Genomic DNA, 21,620 nt, shown 5'->3' on the forward strand with positions numbered 1-21,620 from the left:
AGAGTACCAGCAGGGGTTAGGAAGCCACGTGCACGCCAGGCAAGATGCATGCTCAGAAACGTCCTGAGAAGACCCCAGTGTCACCTCAGGCTGATTTCTAGGCAAGGATGTGGAGAAAATGGGATCCTCTGTGCACTGCTGGTGGGAGTGTAAAATGGTGCAGCGGCTGCGGAAAACAGTTTGGCAGGTCAAACAGTTAAACACGGAATTACCACATGACCCGGCAATTCCGCTTCTGGGTGTACGCCCAAGAGAACTGAAAGAAGGGACCTGGGGAGCCATTTACACACCGGTGTCCAGAGCAGCACTCTTCCCGATGGCCACGTGTCCACTGACAGATGAACGGAGAGACAAAATGTGGTATATCCACACACTGAAATATTGCCAACCTTCTTAAGGTTGACAATTCTGACACATGCTGCAACATGGGTACACCCTGAAAACATTATGCTAGGTGAAATAAGCCAGACACAAAAGGACAAATATTGCATAATTCTACTTATACGAGGTACCCAGAAGACGGAAACTAATAGGTAACCCACATTGTTTAATGGGCACAGAGTTTCTGTTGGGGATGGTGCTAAGTTCTGGAGGTGTATAGTGGTGGTGGTTATAGGACACTGTGAGTGTCCTTACTGCCACTGAATTGTATACTCAAAAACATTGTAATGACAGATTTTATCCATATTTTAACCACAACTTGAAAAAAATGAGGAATTTTGCTATGTATATCTTAATAATCAAATACATGCAACTTAAGAAATGACTGTTAATTTTGTTAGATGTACTAACAGCATCTAGTCGAGTTTATAAAGGCCTTACGTGGCTCCACCTCCTCGCCAACATTGGTGTTTTCTTTCTCCCGTCTCTGGTGGGCATGAAATGGTACTGCACTGTGGTTTTAATTCACATTTCCCTGATGACTAATGAGCTCGAGCACCTTGTCATATATTAATTATTGGACAAGTAATTAACTGGACAGTGTGAAGTGTCAGTACAAATCTTCTCCCCAGGTTTCTACTGGGTATCTGCAGTTTTCCTCCTGACTGGAGGGGTTCTCGATATGAGTCCTCTGGTGGACACACACGCCGTGTCCATCCTCCCCTCCGGAGGATGCCAGGGCACTTTCACAGCCTTGCATACTGCTTGTGGAAGGGCAAACTGGCACAACCCCTTTGGAACACTGATGGGCAGTAGCTCTAATTAAGACTCAGCAATTCCATTCCGTCAGAAGTACACCCATGAATGCACCAAAACCCATGTAGGAGAATGTTTAAAGTGCCACTTGAAGCAGCCCAGACCTGGAAATTTCTCCCATCCACAGCAGCATGGGTAAATAAATGATGGTAAATTCATAGCACGGAATATTATGCAGTGATGAGAATTTATGATCTATAGCTACATGCAAAATGTGGACGAACTTCACAAACAATGCTGAGCTGAAGAAGCTGGATACAAAACAGACACACTGCGCGATTCCAATCAAACAAAGTACAGGCTACGGCAGAGCATCCACGCTTTCCTGTGTCGGGAGAGCGGCGGCCCTCGGAGAGGGAGCAGGAGGTGGCTCTGCTGGTGCTGTGCTCAGAACATCCCAAACGACACTTAGGATGTGTGCACCTTTCTGGCTGTGTGCTGCAATAAAAAGCGTGGCTTGGGGTTCGGATAAAACAAGATTCCCCAAATCTTGGTAATTACTGAAGCCAAGCGATGGGAACATGGAGACTCATTAAACTATTACACTTGCAAGAAAAGATGTCTGTAACACTTGGGAGTTCTAATTCCACAAAACAGCTCTTCCGAAAGAGAGATAAAAATCCACTTACAGGGTTTGGCTCAGGCTTTCTTCACAAGCTGGCATTTTGGCTCCTTCGTATAATTTTTTCAGTTGTTCTATATGTTCTGAATTATCAACGCCCATTCCCATTGACAAAATTTCAGCTCGAACATTATAATCGACGACAGAAGTTTTCAAATTGGAAAGCTTTGTAATGTGCACCTAGAAGCAAAGAAAAAATACAAGATTTGCAGGACCCACACTTTGAACTTTCCGTGGATCACGGACCCTCACCCACGGCCTCTCCGGCCCACTGTGCAACGTCTGATGCACTTGGGCACACGGCACAATGTGCAAGGGCCTCCCACCGCAGCGTCCAGACTGTTTCATCACTGAGGTGCCATCAGCATCTTCCAGGGCCCAGTGCCACACCGCAGAGATATGATTAGGTCTGGGGGGGCCAAGATTGAATCCTGGGATAAAACCCCAAGACGAGACCAATCTGTAATGCTGTAACCACACACAAAATTCTTAGATCTTTCTGATTTTTACTTGAGCATTTTTACCTCTCTTAACAAGGAGGATCATAAGGCTCAGAGTCCTTAGGTGCCCAGAAAGGGCCTACACCACGGCCCTAAATCCTGCATTCTGGACAGTTTCCTCTACTACTCTTTTCTGCAACCCAAACATTCTCATCTATTTCAATTCACGTAAAATTAACTAAAACATGAAAATCTACAACAGTCTGATTCCCATTGACGGGAGGGGCGGACCCAGCCCTGGATGCCCCTTCCACGGCAGGGGAGGGCAGGCCAGGCTGGCACTGGCTGGGGCACCTTCCTAAGGGAACACTGGGAATGTGTTGCCATCTAGAAATGGTGGAAGAGCCTCTCTCCACCCAAACTGGGGACCGAGTTGGTCTGGGTGGAGCAGGTGGCAAGGGTGGGGCTTGTCCCCGCTCTGGTGCACCACGGCTACCCACTTTAGAGCTGCAAAAGCTTACTTGCGAGGTGGGTTTCCTCTTTTTGCTTCACTGTTTAAGCTGTAGCTTCAAAAATCCCTGCTTAATAAAGTTTCCATTTTTTCTCTGATAAAGAAGAACCACAATACTGACTATTACAACATCAGCTAAGACCCCAAATCTCTTCACTTACCTGCATTGGTGATCTCTCCCTTTGCTCCTAAAAATCATTTTTTTCCTCTTACTCTTAAATCTTATAACCAAACACCTCTTTTTAAGTGTTAAGGCTTTCCCAATCTTACAAAAATAACTTTCAGCCAAACAGTTATGAACTGAGTTCCTTTAAGTCTTATAAATAATCATAATAATTAAGTCTAACAGAGCAAAACTTTGACTTGAAGAGTTTCTGAGGTGCTAGTAGAGAGGGGGCGCTGAGCCCCTTAATTCCACGTCCCGGCCTCACGCCCCTCGTCAGCTCCACAGGGAGCAGTCTGTTTACGGAGGGAAGCCTGTGCCCCGTGCACATCCTGGCACACAGGAGGCTTCTTAATAGATAGCTGGCAAATGAAGGAGGTGGAAACCTGGACAGAACACCACTCATCTTTGAAGGCCGGAGGACTGGAATCCTCCACATTACAGATCACGTGCCCGGACTTCAGGATCATTTACAACTAGACACACGGACCACGGTGCTGCTGAGGGCCGTCACTGACCCAGGGCCCCCCCTCCCGGGGTGGACGGGGCCTGTGAGGTCGCCTGAAGCGTGCCCACCAGCAGTGAAGAGTGGAACAGAACAGAAATGTAAATAGGAGAGACTGTCGCAGAAGGAAGGACAGCTTCACGGAGCGTCTGTCATGGTTGTACGTGTGAGAGTGTCACTACACACACACGCCCGTGAGCGCTGGGTTACAGGGTAAACCCACAACCAAATTCATGACCCAAATAACGTGAAAAACCTCTCCCGGCCCCAGAGCCCCCAACAAGCCTCCATTTACGTGAAGCAATTTTTCAAGACACAGGTTGGAATAATTTGGACAATTTAGGGGCCCATTCAAACACAGATTTCTTTTTAAGCAAACTGCATACTTACCATTGGGTCAATCCAAACTGTATTTCCCAAAGCCATTATCACCTTTGCATCATGCAGTTTTCCAATAATTTTATGATGAATGTACCGAGTAACCTGAAAGAAATACTTCAGCAATTTATCTGAAGCTTTCAGAAAATCCCTTATTCAGCATATGCTATACGGTTCTGCAAAAATTTTTCCATCGTTTCATTTGAACCTCACAACCACGCCATGACGTAGGTCATGGAGGCCACCACGCCCCCAGTGGACAAGAGTAACAGTGCAGTTTAGCGAGGACAGAGGCACAGGGCGAGTTTCAAGAACAGGTCAGCGCCTTTGGACTCCTAACCCCGCGCGTTCCCCACTGTGGACATGTGTCCGCCAACTCCGCTGTTAACTGTCAAGCTGTCTTTAAAGTCTAGATGTTTATTCCTTTGGAAGCTCAACAGGAGTGAAGAGGAAGTGTTCCTGTAGCTCCAGCGATGGAACCAAGTGAGGGAGCTGCTCTGCACAGTGACAGTGGCACCGAGGGGCACTGGTCCTCTTTCCTGTACCCCTCCTGAGTGCGTGGCTCTTCCTCTCAAGGAGGACCACAGCAGCTAGACCTGTCTGAGCAGTCTTTCAGGCATGTTTTAACTCCAATAAAGCAGAACATGGCTCATCGTGATTAGATTATTTCCATCTCCCTTGAACTTTGTAAATTAATTTGGAAGAATACAGACAGGAGAACCTTTCCCCATCTCTACAGAAGACTCCTCTTCAAGAAATACTTGTAGTCAATCATCCTGACAGATCGAATGTTTCCTGAAGGTGAGGACCATGACCTTCTGGCTAATGGCCACATCCCCAGAACCCACATGGCACCGGCACACAGTGGACACTCGCTAAATACTTTGCACAAAGGAAAAAGACTGCTATTTAATAAAGGCTATCTTTACTAAACTCCCAAGAGTAAGGCTGTGTATTCATCCTGTATTGTGGAAACATTCACCTGTGTATTTCCTGGGTAACGTTTAACCTTGTTTATAACCCAAACTCATTTTACTTTGCCAACTATAATGGCTTATTTCATATCCTATCAATCAGATCACACAAAATTTACCCTTCTTTCGAGGAATCAGGAGCACCACTACAAACAGGACGCACTGCTCCCGTGACGAGCAGGACTGTCTGGCCAGCCTCTACCCTCACCCGTGGACAGCCACGTGAGCCCACACACACCACTCTTCCGTGCCCCATGTCTTGGCACAGATAGTTTTCTTCACCTTCAGTGCCTTATCCAGTCCACAGGCTCACCTCGGAGATACTGTGGGTTCTGTTCTAAACTACTACAAAACAACACTGCAGTACAGCGAGTCACAGGAACTTTTTTGGTTTCCCAGCGCATATATAAGTTATGTTTACATTCTACTGTAGTCTAGTAAGTATGCGATAGCATTCTGTCTAAAAAAACAATGTATATACCTTAATTAAAAAATACTTCGTTACTAAAAAATGCTAACCATCATCCGAGCCTTCAGCAAGTCATAATCATTTTGCTAGTGGAGGGTCTTGACTCAGTGTCAACGGCTGCTGGCTGATCAGGGTGGTGGGTGCTGAAGGTTGGGGTGGCTGTCGCAATTTCTTAAAATAAGACAACAGTGAAGTTTGTCATAGCGATCGACTCTTCCTTTCACAAATGATTTCTCTGTAGCATGTGATGCTGTTTGACAGCGTTTTACCCACCGCAGAGCTTTCAAATTGGAGTCAGTCCTCTCAAACCCTACCGCTTCTTTATCAACTGAGCTTATGTGATGGTCTAAATCCTTTGTCGTCATTTCGACAGTCTTCACAAGGAATAGATTCCATCTCAAGAAACCACTTTCTTTGCTCATCCGTAAGAAGCAACTCCTCATTGATGATGAGATTGCAGCGATTCCGTCACCTCTTCAGGCTCCATTCTAATTCTAGTTCTCTCACTGTTCCCACCACATCTGCATTTACTTCCTCCACTGAAGTCTTGAGCCCCTCAAAGTCATCCACGACGGCTGGAATCAACTTCTTCCAAGCTCCTGTTAATGTTGACATTTTGACCTCATCCTATGAATCAGTAATGCTCTTACTGGCATCTAGAATGTTGGATCCTTTCCAGAAGGTTTTCAATGGACTTTGCCCAGATCCCTGAGGGGAACCACTATAGGGCAGCTACAGTTTTATGAAACGTATTTCTTAAATAACAAGACTTGAAAGCCCTTGTTCCATGGGCTGCAGAATGGCTGTTGTGTTAGCAGGCATGAAAACAACATTAATCTCATTGTGCATCTCCATCAGAGCTCTTGGTGATGAGGTGCATTATTGCTGAGCAGTAATATTTTGAAAGGATCTTTTTTCCTGAGCAATAGGTCTCAACATTGGGCTTAACATATTCAGTAAACCATGTTGTAAACAGATGTGCTGTCATCCAGGCTTTGCTGTTCCATTTATAGAGCACAGGCAGAGCAGATTTAGCATCATTCTTAAGGGCCCTGGGACTTTCAGAATCATAAATGAGCATTGGCTTCAACTTAAAGTCTCCAGCTGCATTAGCCCCTAAAGAGTCAGCCTGTCCTTTGAAGCTCTGAAGCCAGACACTGACTTCTCCTCTCCAGCTAGGAAAGTCCTAGATGGCATCTTCTTCCAATATAAGGCTGTTTTGTCTACATTGAAAATCTGTTGGTTAGTGTAGCACCGTCATTAATGATCTTAGCTGGATCTTCTGGAGAACTTACTGCAGCTTCTCCATCAGCACTTGCTGCTCCACCTGCACTTTTATGCTATGGAGAGGGCTTCTTTCCATAAGCCTCATGAACCAACCTCTGCTGGCTTCAGACTTTTCTTCTGCAGCTCCCTCACCTCTCTCAGCCTCCACAGAATTGAAGACAGTCAGGGCCTTGCTCTGGACCAGGCTTTGGCTTAAGGGAATGTTGTTGCTGGTTTGCTCTTCTATCCAGACCACTAAAACTTCCTGCATATCAGCAATAAGCCTGTTTCACTTTCTTGTCATTCATGTGTTCACTGGAGTAGCACTTTTAATTTCCAAGAACTGGCACAAGAGGCCTGGCTTTTGACCTGCCTTCCTCATTAAGCTTAATCACTTCCAGCTCGTGACATAAAGTGAAAGATGTTTGATTCTTCTTTTCACTTGAACACTTAGAGGCCACTGTAGGATTACTGATCGGCCTAATTTCAATATTGTTGTGTCTCAGGGAACAGGGAGGCCCGGGGAGAGGGAGGGAGACGGGGGGACAGCCAGCCGGTCAGCGCAACAGTCAGAACACACACAGCATTTATGGATCAAGCTCACCATCTTATACAGGTGTGGTTGATGGCGCCCCAAACAATTACAATAGTAACATCAAGACCGCTGACCACAGGTCACCATAACAGATATAACACTAACGAAAAGGTTTAAAATATTCTGAGAATTACCAAAATGTGACACGGAATGAGGAAATGCTGCTGGAAAAATGGCATCGCACAGTCCCTCGAGGCAGGGTTGCCACAAACCTTCAATTTGTAAAAAAACAAAATATCTGCGAAGCGCAATAAAGCAGAGTGTGACAAAACGAGGTATGCCTGTACTTGATGACCTGCTGGTCGCCATCCCGAAGGGCCCTTCCTGTGGAAGCTTGTCTGGACTCTCTCTCTCTTTCCTGTCCGTCCTCCCAACTGCAGCAGGATGACCTGGCCTCTGCAAAGAGTGTCGTCACCGATCCGATGTCCCCCTTTGACACGGGGATCCACTTCTGCAGGTACTTACACCGTTTCTTCTCCTTCAGCTGACAGCCAATTTATTTTATCATGACACATATTTTATGCCAATTCTAAGTCCGTGAGCACTAAAGATAATGATTTGAGCTGTCCTGGCAAGGGTACCCCTGGCCTCTCCGAGGGCTCAGAGCTGGGTCTGTGCACTGCGGCCGTAAGGGCACCCCTGCAGGAGCAGGGACCCAAGCAGACTGCAGCCTAAGTGCCCAGCAGCATGGACCATTTTACCTAAACTCAATACTCTAAATTCAAATAAACCTCCATTCTGTGTATATTCTGGGTTTAAATATATTGTAAAAGTCAACAAAATTTAAAAAGCCAAAAGAACTCACCTTGGGATTCCATTCGATTTCGTTGTCAGCAGGCTTCACTCTACAAACAATAAACTCCACCGCCTGGGGGGGCAGCGCGTGGAAGCGCTCGGGGAGGCGCAGCAGCTGCTCCCTCGGGACGAGTGCAGTCCTGCCCTCGTCTATAAACTTCACGAGGACGTTGTCGGGGGCCCAGGTGTCATCTTTTTGGCTTTTCTCCAGCACCTGAACCCTGGAGGAAGTAGTGGCGTCAGTTTAACACAGAGATTCTAAAATGGCAATAACCTTCGCCTCAACTCACCCACTAAACCCAAAACCTACCAAAAGACCCTTAAACTGTATGGTTTCACTCCAAACCAGAGAAAAAATAAGCGGACCGTCAAGAGCACTTAGTAATGCTTTACTGGATTAAAGTAAACCTAAGTATAAAAACACCTAGTACCTCTGAACAGAGTAGATCCCTTTATCTGACAACACAATAAAAATCCACAGAGCATATTAAACTTTCCGAGGCCCGGTCTGGGTCGTCCCCAGGAGGAGGGGGTGGCATTCGAGCTGGGAGGGGGGGAGCAGGCACGGGCGGCCGAGTGCCCAGCTGCCCTGACACAGCGACATCACCTCACCAGGCTCAGTTCTCCTATCTGGAAAACGGGAGTGAGACCCACTTCACAGGAATTCTCTAAGAATGGAGTGAGTTAAAGATGTACGTGTGTGTGGCACACAGCGACGGCTCAGTCCACGTTGGTGTATAAACGCCACACCGTCCTCCACGCTCTGTGCTCAGGAGCCGGGGCTCAGAGGGGTCTCACGTGCAGAAGTGGGCCTGGTGCGTGCGGGACACGACGCTGCCACCACCTCCTGGGAGGCAGCCAGGCTTAGTGAGAGCAACTGGGTCCAACGGACAGAGGTGAAGACAGGGGTTCAACACGATTTAAGGCTACCTCACCCTTCACAACTTTTAGAGATGAAATGAACACACGATTTTACCTGTGAAAAAGTGTCTTTTCTGCTAATCCATATAATCCAAGTTTCTCCACCTTCTCAACAGTCGTTTTATTACTGGAATCCTCAAAATACTCATTTATTTCAGCATTAAGAGTTGCGTAAAGATCCACATGTTTATCAACGATACGACCAAAGTAATTTGTTGCATTCAAAATATACAAGGGTATTATCTGAAACACACAGCAAACACATCCAGAAAATAAACTCAGTCAAAACCACGGCCGTGACCACAGAAACCAGCACCTGACCACGAGCCCACAACACACAAACAGGGATTTAAAGATAAACTAGGGAACTGGCCAGAAAGCAAAACAAAACAAAATAAAATAAACACCTCACCGCACCCACAAATAATTACTTTCACTTTAAATCTAATGGAGAATTTTTTTGGTAAATCTTACTATTTTATTTATTTATTTTTTTTGAGGAAGATTAGCCCTGAGCTAACATCTGCCACCAATCCTCCTCTTTTTGCTGTTTCTTCTCCTTTAGCTGACAGCCAATTTATTTATTTTATTTATTTATTTTTTTTTTTGAGGAAGATTAGCCCTGAGCTAACTACTGCCAGTGCTCCTCTTTTTTGCTGAGGAAGACTGGCCCTCACCCAACATCCATGCCCATCTTCCTCTACTTTATATGTGGGACACTTACCACAGCATGGCTTGACAAGTGGTGCCATGTCCGCATCCGGGATCCGAACTGGTGAACCCTGGGCCGCTGAAGCTGAACATGCGAACGTATCTCTGCACCACTGGGCTGGCCCCATAAACCTTACTATTTTCAAACTTCATTTTCAGGGCCAGCCCCGTGGCCTTAGTGGTTAAGTTCCGCGTGCTCCACTTTGGTGGCCTGGGTTCAGTTCCCGGGCGTGGACCTACACCACTCTTCTGTCGGTGGCCATGCTGCGGCCGGTGGCTCACATACAGAAAGAAGATTGGTAGCGGATGTTAGCTCAGGGCGAATCTTCCTCAGCAAAGAAAGAAAACCACTTCACTTTTAGTTCTGTGAACCCTTGTTTACTTTTTAACTGCACTCTATAAAAATCCTTCTTAGCGTCCTCGTCTCTCGAGCCCTTTCTGACCTTTGTTCACCTGACAAGAAGTGTTTGATGATGAGCCTGCTGAGCACGAGGCACTAGGGACACCGAGAGGAAGGCCCTCGGCCGCCCGCGACTGGACAGGCACCACGGCTGGTGGGCGGTCAAGACGGCAGCTCCCACAGGCAGGTGTGCAGGGTGCTGGCGTGTGGGGGTTGTCCGCAGGCACGCGAGCAGGTAAGAGTATGGCGGAGGCATCGAAGGCAGGGTGCAAACGCTCTGCACAAGGCGGGAGCACCAGATGCCCAGAGCAGATGCCAGGCCCGAGAAGTGCCCACCTGGTGGCATGGCAGAGACAGCAGTGCTGGCCGGAGGCAAGGCAAATGGCTGAGGTCCCCCTTTGTGATCAAAAGGGGGTCAGATCTCACAGGGCTGACCCTGAGACTGGCCCTCCTCTGTGGTCCCCTTAAACTTCACTATGTGCTTCTCTCCCACTCTCATTGCGAATGAGCCTTGGCCTGTTCCACAAACCACATTAACTCCTACCTCAGGGCCTTTGCACTTGCTGGCTCCTCTGCCTGGAATATTCTTTCTCAGATCTTCCCACAGGTGGATGCTTCTTATCATTTGGGACTCAGTGCAGTTAACCCCTTCTCGGAGAGTCCCTCCCTGCCTATAATTTCCAAAGGGTCCCTCTCGGCCCGGCACACTTACACCAGCACACGTTTAGTACTTCAGCATAGGTATCTCATCCTCTTCCTGGATAGTCACCACTAGAAGCATCTCTTTTCCCACTTGCCCACTGCTGACCATGCCCACTGCCAACCACGCCCACTGCTGACCACGCCCACTGCCAACCACGCCCAATGCTGACCATGCCCACAGAGGACAGGTGACGTGTCTGTCACTGTTCCCAAGCCAGCTACTCTGCAGTGCCGTGGAGAAAGCTGCCTTAATGAGCCCCCGGTGCTGCGCAGGCCCAGTATCCTCCCTGCCTGGCAGACGGTCTCCTCCCCGGGGGAGCCTTCTCCCCCATGGTCTAGAGGCCCCAGCGGTCTGGCGTTCCAGACAACCGCGCACTGGGTGATGGCAGACAGTGCACACGAGGGGATGCAGAGGATGAGAAAGACACTACAGTGTCACAAGAGATGAGCAGGCACAACATACACATCAATAAACACATTTTTAAAAAGAGGCAATAGACGAAAATGCTGTTGGTATTGTTTTAGGATGACAGGGAGAAGGGGCAGAGTTTCCTTCTCCTCCATATTTCCCAAGTTCAAAGGCTCTGTGTTCAGCCTAAGGGGCCTCAGCACACAGGCGTGAACAAAAGCCAGGCCCAAGCTGGCGTGGGTCTGTGGCAGCGGCCTCTGCGTGGCATTAGCACATCCAAAGACATATTAAGTTGGCAGAGGGAGGTGCCGAAAAGAAGCTTGTGGACTGGATTCTCTTGATGGGAGGAGGAGGGCATGGACTGGGTGGTCAGCTCGTCCTGGCCTGTCTGGGGCTTTCCTGGTTTCAGCACTGAACATCCCATGTGCCAGGAAACCTCTCGGTCCTGGGCACACTGACAAGGTCCCTTCTATCCACCCACCCTGCCTGTTTTGATTCCACTCCCCCCGTACCCCTGCAAGTAACGAATTCAGTTTGTGATGGTTGCAGGATACAAGGTAAGGCTACAAAAATCAACTGAATTTCTAAAACAATTAGAAAATGAAGTTTAAAGAAAAATAACATTAACAATAGCATCCAAAACCATGAAATACTAGGGATAAATTTAACACAATAAGTACAAGATCCTTCTCCTGAAAATTAGAACACATTGCTTAGAGAAATTAAAGATGCCCGAGACAAGTGGAATGATACACCATGTTAATGGACTAGAAGCCTCAGTAGAGTTCAGATGTCAATTCTTCATATTAATCTACAGACTCAGCGCAATGCCAACCACAGTCCCAGCAGGCTTCTGAGTAGAAGCTGGCAGGTGATGCTAAAATTGTATACACGTCTGTAAAGGAGTCGTCAAAGGATACTGAAGAAGACGGGCCAAGCTGGAGGACTTACCTATCAATTTTTAAGACTACAAAGCTACAGGGACTGGCCCCATGGCCGAGTGGTTGGGTTCGTGCGCTCCGCTTCGGCGGCCCAGGGTTTTGCCAGTTCGAGTCCTGGGCGCGGACATGGCACCGCTCACCAGGCCACACTGAGGCGGCATCCCACATGCCACAACTAGAAGGACCCACAACTAAAAATGCACAACTATGTACTGGGGGGCTTTGGGGAGAAAAAGGAAAAATAAAATCTTAAAAAAAAAAAAAAGACTACACAGCTACAGTAATCAAGCCAGTGTGGTACTGTATAAAAACAGACAAATAGACCAAGAACAAAATAAAGAGTTCAGAATTCACATATATAGTCTCCTGATTTATGTCAAAGCTGCCAATGCAATTTAGGGGGAAAAGAAGGTCTTTATAATAAATTATGCTTCAGCAACTGATGTTCCATAAAGAAAAAAACTCGTCCCCCATCCACATGACACACAAAAGTTAATCTGAGATGGATCATAGACCTAAATATAAAACTATGAAGCTTCTAGAATAAAACACAGGGGGTAATTTTTGTGACTCTAGGGTAGGCAAAGATTTCTTATGGAATGAAAAGCATAGCACGTGAAATAAATAAGTGATAAACTAGACTTCATCAAAGTTAAAAACTTTGCTTTTCAACTGGGAGAAAATATTTGCAACATATCTGACAAAGGAGATCCAGAATATATAAAGAACTGTTGAAACTCAACAAGAAGAAAACCCAAATGAAAAATGGGCAATGAGTTCATAAAAGAAGAGAAAGACATGGCCATTAAGCAGTGAAAAGATGTTGAAGATTCTTTACCACCAGGGAAATGCAAATAAGCTGGTGGTGCCAATGCAACAGAGTGGCAAAAATTAAAGACTGATAATACCAAGAACTGATGAGAACGTGGACCAACTGGAATTCTCATATGCAGGGCTGGTGAGAACATAAAATGGTACAACTACTTTAGAAAACTGTTCGGCAGTTTCTTATAAATATACTCTTATTGTATGGCCCAACAATTCCACTCCTAGGTCTTTCTAAAGAGAAATAAAAATGTATGTCCATAAAGACTTGAGCACAAATATTCATAGCAACCAGAAACTGGAAAGCCAAAAGTCCATCAACTTGTGAACAAATTATAGTGCATCCATATAAGGGAATCCTACTCAGCAATAAAAAACAGCAACATAGATAATCTCAAAAGCATCATGCAAGTAATAGAAACCAGACTCAAAAGACTACATACCCATTAATACGAAATTCTAGTAAACAAAACTACAGTGACAGAAAGCAGATCAGTGATTACCAGGGAGAGGGGAGCAGAGCAAGGGGACAAAAGAGACCTTTCTGGGGGAATGGAAATGTTTGTATCTTGACTGTGGTAGTAGATACATGACTATATATATTTATCAAAACTCAAAAAACTTTACACTTAAAAATATTGATTTTTATTGTATGTAAATTATACCTCAATACAGCAGATAAAGAAGAGGCCTGGCTGGAGGGCCTCTGGGAAGGTGGCAGTGGGGAAGTGTGACATTGTGTGACTTTCTCTGAATCCCCACAGGAAGACAGACAGAGCAATGAGACAGCAAAGCCAGGGACACGACTTGCAATAAAAGTAATTCACAAAATATCCCCAGGGACTCCAAAATGAAAGCAGATAAGGAAGATCACACAGGAGAAAATCTAGGTGACCTTGGGTTTGGCAAAGACTTTTTGGATACAATACCCACACGATCCATGAAAGAAAAAATCAAAAAGTGTACTTTATTACAATTAAAAACTTCTACTCTGCAAACAACACTGTAAAGAAGAATGGAAAGACAAGTTGCAGACTAGGAGAAAATTTCTGCAAAACATATACCTGATAAAGACTGGTATTCAAAATATACAAAGAACTCCTAAAATTCAACAATAAGAAAATAAACCACCCAATTAAAAAATGGGCAAAAAACCTGAACAGATACCTCACCAGAGAAGATATATGGGTGACAAATAAGCATAAGAAAAGACAGTCAACATCATATGTCATCGCAGAATTGCAAACTAAAACAATGAGATACCACTACACACCTATTAGAATGGCTAAAATCCAAACACTGACAACACCAAATGCTGACAAGAATGTGGGGCAACAGCAACTCTCATTCATTGCTGGTGGGAATGCAAAATGGTACGGCCACTTTGGAAGACAATTTGGCAGTTTCTTACAAAGAAAATACAATCTTACTTACTTACTTACTAAGCAATCATGCTCTTTGGTATTTACCCAAACAAGCTGAAAACTTTGGTCCATACAAAAATTTGCACCTCAATATTTATAGTAGCTTTATTCATAATTGGCAAAATTTGGAAGCAACCAAGATGTCTTCCAATAGATGAATGGATAAACAAACTAAGGTATATTCAGCAATAAAAAGAAAACAGCTATTACCACACAAGGCAATGGAGGAATTTCAATGCATACTGTAAATCAAAGAAGCCCGTCTGAAAAGCCTACATCCTGTGTGAGTCCAACTATATGATGTTCTGGAAAAGGCAAAACTATGGAGACAATAAAAAGGCTGGTGATTGCTAGGGGTTCTGGGGAAGAGGGGAGGGGTGGCCAGGTGGAGCACAGGGGATCTCTAGGGCAGTGAAACTATTCTATATGATACTTTAATGGTAGATATGTGTCCTTAGACATTTAGCAAACTCGCAGAATGTACACCACCAAGAGTGACCCCTCACGTAAACTATGCCCCTTAATTAATAATAATGCATCAATGTTGGCTCATCAATTGACAAACACGCACCACACTAATGCGAGATGTTAATAACAGGGGAAACTGGGGGAGAAGGGTGTGATGGGGTTGATGGGAAGTCTCTGTATTTTCTGCTCAATTTTTCTATAAACCTAACACTGTTCTAAAAACTAAAATCTATTAGTTGGGGGGCCAGCCCCGTAGCTGAGTGGTTAAAGTTCCGCATGCTCTGCTTCAATGGCCCAGGTGTGCAGGTTTGGATCCTGGGTGCGGATCCACACCACTCATCAGCCATGCTGTGGGGCATCCAAGTACAAAGAAGAGGAAGACTGGCACAGATGTCAGCTCAGGGCTAATCTTCCTCACCAAAATAAAGAAAGAAATTACAAATAAGTAAATAAAATCTATTAATTGAAACAAGAACAAAAAAGCAGATGAGCCAAACGCATCCACATCACAGACCCGCATGTCTCGTGGTCTGTGCGGGAAGCAAGAGAGGGAGGCAAGGGCGCATCTGAGGGGTAAGAACAAGAGAGCCCACAAGAGGCCACCGGCCTTCAGCGAGAGCATGGCGGGCCAGCTTGACAAGAGCGCCAAGTGCGGGAAGGCCTCCATCCACTCCAGCAGTGGTGACGGCTGGGCCCTGTGAAACCTGGAGACTGTCCATGCAGGGACAACAGAGGTGAAGGAACAGAAGGGCCGGAAACGAGTGGGGGAGGGGAACACAGCCAGGAAACCTCAAAAATCTCAAACTGTCTCTCAAACTGTATTTTTTGGTACAGGCTGAAAACAATGGAAATGGGAACTCTGTCAATCAGAAAAGTTATCCTGACCCACAACTCCTTCTAAAATTGAAGGAAAATGGATTTTATCTAAAAACGAGCAATAGCAAAGTATCACGGCCAAATCCCATATTAAGCTATAAGGATAAAAAAAGAGAATAAGGAAAAGAACAAGAGTCCCCAGAGACCATGAGAGCTGCCAGAAAGATGCGCCCATCAAACAGATCAAAGCCGTAACCTTCACTTTCAAGATAAGCAGCCTTTTAGCTTGTTAAGAACATGATATATGATATAAAAAAACAACATAAAGCAGAATTAGAAAAACTTAAAAATGAGGCATCAGAACTCGGGAAAGAATTAGAAATTAAAGAAAACAATCATTTCAGTAATGAAAACTGTTGTGGGTCGAATGGCAGCCTCCCCCGAAATGTGTCTACGCGCTAACTCCCAGAACCTGCGACAGTGACCTCATTTGGAAAAAAGGTCTTTGCAGATGTCATTAAGCATCTCCAGATGAGCAGACTGCTCTGGGTTATGGGGGAGGGCCCTACGGCCAGAGACAAGTGTCCTCTACAAGAGACACAGAAGAGGAGGAGGCGAAGCGAAGTTGGGGACAGAGACTGGAGTGACGGGCTGCAAGCTAAGATGCCCCAAGGAGCGCCAGCAGCCCACGGAAGCCGCGATGGGCGCAGAGCACGGCCCTGCCGACACCTTGATTCAGACTTCCGGCCTCCAACAGTGTGAGAGAATAAACGCGTGCTGTTTCAAGGCCCCCCGTCTGTGGTATTGGTCACAGGAGCCCCAGGAAACGCGAACAGCGCAGCCTCCCAAGAAGGAGCACGAGCAGGAATGAACACAACAGACACGCCTTAAGGCAAAGGGAAGGTGGAAAGGAGAACAAGCAACTCAAAAAGCAAGGAAGAAAGTAACAAAAAGGATTCAAAAGCAAGTGACGCTCTTAACTCAGCAATTCTATCTGCATCTCAGAATTTTCCTTAAAGGAATATCATGGCTATTCTGCAAAGATTCATATTATCACTGCACTATTTTTAATAGTCCCCAAATAGAAACCACTTTCTTTCTGAAAATATAACTCAAAAATCCCTAAACAGGGGCCGGCCTGGTGGTGCAGCAGTTAAGTGCGCACGTTCCACTTCTTGGCGGCCCAGGGTTCACCGGTTCGGATCCCGGGTGCGGACATGGCACTGCTTGGCACACCATGCTGTGGTAGGCGCCCCACGTATAAGGAAGAGGAAGATGGGGATGGATGTTAGCTCAGGGCCAGTCTTCCTCAGCAAAAAGAAGAGGATTGGCAGCAGTTAGCTCAGGCTAATCTTCCTCAAAAAAAAAAAAAAATCCCTAAACTGTTGAAGGCATTCATCCATTTCCCCAATTTGATCTTGGTTTTCTACACAAACTGGGGCCCTGAAATAAGGCACCTTATAAGGAGCCATCACTATTGTCAGATTAATGGTGCTACATTAATACTGTCACAATTATCTTCTACTAAAATTCTGTTGCTTAAAAAATGAAGTGTCGTTCATTAAAATGAACGTTAATCACTCAACAGAAGGATCTTTAAGAGAACTTACTTTAATACACCCAAACCCCGGCACAGCCTGGTTGGACAGTTTCCTTGGCGCGTCTCTTTCTGGATTAATATGGTGTCGCTCAGGACAGAGTCTTTTGTCTCTGAAAAAAAGGAACTGGATTTCAAAACCAGAAAAAAACAATAATTTTTAACATAGATTTTAAAGTATTCTTTAGGAAAATTAATCTATAATTAAAATCAGAGAACTTTTATTCCAAACAGTTTAAAAGTGAAGCAACCATTTTAAATACTTCAGATGACATTAACCATATGCAAATAAGTGAAAGGGATCCTGAAATTTAATTGACACCAAATAAACTTAAAGCAAAGAGTTACTTCGTTATTTCTGTTGACGTTCTTAAATGCAATATGCAAATGGACAAAATGTTCTTCCAAAATAAAGACTCTGAACCAGAAACACACCCCCATAACCCACAACAAAGGCCAATTAACCTCTGAACCAGACAACATTCCTTAAGCCAAACTGAGGAAGTCAATATTCTATTAAAGGCATGATGGAAACTGCTGCTAATAACCCGTTTAATGTACCATAATTTAAAAAAGTTAACGTCAACAGTTATCTTAAAATTAAATTCATCTCAGTAGATACATATCAGACGCCGACGACTCAGCCCCAGCCGTCTATTTATCAAGCATTGGCATGGTGTCTGCATCAGCGAGAGGGCCCAGGACTGTTAAGAGACCCACACCGTCCACGCTGACTCCTAGAACCCATGCAGTTTCCGTCCAGATTTCAGCAGGGTTTTAGAAGAAATTGACAGGTCTATTCTAATATGTATATGGAGATGCAAGAAACCTAAAAATAGCAAAACAACCCTGAAGAAGAGCAACGGTGCAGGACTGATACACCAGCTTCCATGACTCGCTACAGCACAAGCTACCGTACTCGAGAAAGTTCAGGACGAGTGGAAGGACAGACGTACAGCCCAACGAACAGAGAGAGCCCACAACGGACCACAGAGACTATCATCTGGTCTATGTCAAAGGCACCAATTTGTGAGAACACAACGAGGTTTTAAATATATGATGCTGTAGCAAAAGTAAACCTTGCCCCATATCTCACACTACATAAAAAATTAACTCAATATGGATTATACGCCTAAATGTGAAAGCTGAAACTATAAAGCTGTTAGAACAAAATACAGAAGAATGTCTTCACGATCTAGAGATAGGCAAATACTTCTTCTTAAATAAGGACACAAAAACAGTAACTGTAAAATACTTCTTCAAAATTAAAAATGTCTGTTCATCAAAAGACTATTAAGAGAGTAAAAAGGCAAGCCACAGACTGGGAGAAGACACGCTCAGTGCAAATATCTGACAAAGCACTCTCATATCTAGGATAAATAAAAGACCCCAACAAACCAGTAATAAAAAGATAAACACCCCATTTAAAAAAAGGACAAAAGACCCGAACAGGCACTTCACAAAAAGAGGACAGTCAACGTCCCGCAAGCATATGAAAAGACATTCAACACTACTTATTATCAGAGAAACGCAAACGAAAATCACAGTGATTTACCACGCCACCCTCATGAACATGAAAATATGGAGCAACTCACTCTCTCTCACACTTTGCTGCTGGGACCGTGACATGGTCAGCCGCTTTGGACAAGGGGAACATACGTCTACCTTATGACCCAGCAATTCCACTCCAAAGTATGTACCCCAGGAGATGGGTGCGTATTTTCACAAAAAGACAGGTACAAGAATGTTCATAGCAGCTTCATACATAAATAACCAAAAACTGGAAACAACCCACAGGCCCACCAACAAACGAATGAATATGTACATGGTAAGATACTCGTACAATGGAAACTGAGCCACAAAATAAACAAATATCGACACCCACAACAACAGATGAATGTCACAGATTTAGGTGGAATGTACTATAATTGCATTTATACGAAGTTCAAAAACAAGCAAAACTAATCAACGTTGACAGCTATCAGGAGGGTGCTCACTCCTGGGGAAGGGGCACGAGGGGATCCGGGGCGCTCCCTCAGAGCGGGTGGCTTACATGGGGGCACCCACACATGACAGTTCACCAAGCCGCAAACTTATCGTCTCTGTCTACTGTATGCTGTATCTCAATTAAAAAAAGATGACTGGCTTACTTGCAAAAACCAAAAGCCTTAAGATACGGACAAAGAGGCCTGGTGGCTTTTTCGTCTTCTTTGGCTTCCAGAACCCCCGCAGTGAACTCGTACAGCTCCAGTGGAATCTTGGCCTCTGCTCGCTCCAAGTAGCGCAGGACACCAACTGCATGGCATGCATTTCTCTCCGTCAGCAGCAACACAGATTTGGTTTTTATATCTCCCTGTTCTGCAGGAGAACCCTTAAAAGCGGGGGTGAACAAAGGAAGCAGGTCATCCACATCAGTCTCAATGATGAAGCCTCAGGGAGTCTGAATTTGTCAGTACCCAGAAAACGCCAGTGGAATATTAAAACATGATAAAAATTAATCAAACCTGTTCGGCTGAACTGTGAAAATGATCAGACATGCAATATAGGCGTCCGCCAAAAATTTTTGGAGAGGAAGGAAAGCTGAAGTGAATCACACACGTGGCATCAGTGATGGCCAGGAGCGGGATGCAATCATCAGTCAAGGCTGGAGAAAGAGTCCAACAACCGCAGATGAGGCTGGAGCTTCGCTGCGCTTACTCCACAGAGCAAGTCCACCAACCGTCCTTCAACACATTTCTTTATTGCATTTTACTTTTTAGATGCAAAGACACTTCTTGCCCATTTTTTTCCAAAAATGTCACAACCAGTGATTAAATTCCAGAGAGAAGTGCTCTCCCTTTTAGCTTGAAAAATGTCTTTTTATCACAAATATAGGCTGCCCACCTGTTTTACACTTATTTTGTACATTTTGATGCTCATATTTCTAATATTAAGTCTACCAACCATTGATGACCGTGTTTCATCATAGGCGCATACATATGTAATATATATAAATGAGACAGCGATCCCCAGGCTGGAACTCCAGGGACAATGTCTGGACTAGACTAGGGGTCGCTGCCTGCTGACCTGAGCGCCCGGGGGCACCTAGAGCCACCTAAGACCAAAATCCTAGTGGAGGTTAATCTTCATTTTGGAATTAACACTACTAATAAGCTCTCAGCAAATCTGGGAGATGCTGAGCAATCTGGAGACAGGACAGATCAATGAACTGAAGACATGATTCCTACAAGCTCAGCCTTCTCTAAAGATAAACAAATGAAAACACTTACCTAACGCAATGTGAGAGCCAGAACTTAACTTCTTCCTCCACTGCTCTAAAACATTTTTTAAATCAAAAACCATCTCTTTGTGCATTTTCAAGCAGAATATGGAACTGCTTTCTACTACCTAAAGATGAAACCAGAGGCCATGTCACAGTCAGGAACATAAGCTTGAAGTCAACTGTTTATCACTAATGATCACAAATGCCACTTTATCTGTGAGGGCGTTATCTCACTGAGCCACTAATTCGAAGAAGGAGATGATTGTAAATTTAAATAAATATATTTCCAAAATTCAATAATTTATATAGAAAAACTTGCTCAAGTGAAACAAACATTATTTTGCTAAAACTACTTTGCTTTTCATTTATTTTTTAAATTTTTAAATTTTTTTTAAGATTGTCGCCTGAGCTAACATCTGTTGCCAATCTTCTTCTCCCCAAAGCCCCCAGTACATAGTTGTATACTCTAGCTGCGAGTGCCTCTGGTTGTGCCATGTGGGACGCCGCCTCAGTGTGGCCTGATGAGCAGTGCCGTGTCCATGCCCAGGATCCGAACCAGGGAAACCCCGGGCCACTGAAGTGGAGCATGTGAACTTAACCACTCGGCCATGTGGCCGGCCCCTACTTTTGTTTTTAAATAATGCATCCATACGTGTGTGTATACATATATGTGCGTGTGTACATGTGTGCGTATGTATGCACATATATAAATATACAGATATCTGTGTGTGTGTGTGTATGTAGATACACACACCTGTATATGTACACACCAAATTTATGGTACTATTATCAACAGGAGCTTTTTCACTACACCTTCTAGCTCATTATTGTTGAAAGGTGGATGGACTACTGATTCTTATACTTTATTTTGAATTTGGCCTGGTTTCTACATTTTAGGATGATTTATACAAAATCAGATTAACTAAATCTTCAGCCAATTTATTTGGCTTTTCTGGTTACAGGATAACATATTTCAATGTCACCTTCTCCATTTTCTTAAACAAAGGTACAGAAGAGGTTAGATTTCTTCCTGAGTCGGATGATGCTCCATCCTGACAGGAGGCACTGCTCCCTTGGGTGATGTTCGCATCAGAGGGAAGGCTGGTCCCACCTCATGGCCCCCACTCCCCCCATCCAGTCCCAACCCCCCCACCCCTGGCGGTGTCAGGCCTCCTGCTCGCCCCCTCACTGCTATCAGCACTCGCAGCAGAACCCACCTCCTCCCCTGA

General features: G+C 44.9%; 1 protein-coding gene across 4 annotated transcripts in view; it reads right to left on the minus strand.

The window, feature by feature from the left end:
- The window catches only part of TDRD12 (tudor domain containing 12), an 85,490-nt gene that overhangs the window by 7,860 nt on the left and 56,010 nt on the right, over positions 1–21,620 (minus strand). For all 4 annotated transcript variants that reach the window (XM_046683516.1, XM_046683517.1, XM_046683515.1 and 1 more), the window contains 8 exons: positions 20,399–20,516; positions 19,634–19,773; positions 19,280–19,500; positions 17,143–17,242; positions 8,892–9,079; positions 7,926–8,136; positions 3,829–3,921; positions 1,827–1,999 (listed from right to left, as the gene is read on the minus strand). In XM_046683516.1, coding sequence (XP_046539472.1) covers positions 1,827–1,999; positions 3,829–3,921; positions 7,926–8,136; positions 8,892–9,079; positions 17,143–17,242; positions 19,280–19,500; positions 19,634–19,773; positions 20,399–20,516 — 1,244 coding nt within the window. The remainder of the gene's footprint in view (positions 1–1,826; positions 2,000–3,828; positions 3,922–7,925; positions 8,137–8,891; positions 9,080–17,142; positions 17,243–19,279; positions 19,501–19,633; positions 19,774–20,398; positions 20,517–21,620) is intronic.

This window comes from Equus quagga, chromosome 13 (genome assembly GCF_021613505.1).
Source record: "Equus quagga isolate Etosha38 chromosome 13, UCLA_HA_Equagga_1.0, whole genome shotgun sequence".
Lineage (NCBI taxonomy): Eukaryota > Metazoa > Chordata > Mammalia > Perissodactyla > Equidae > Equus > Equus quagga.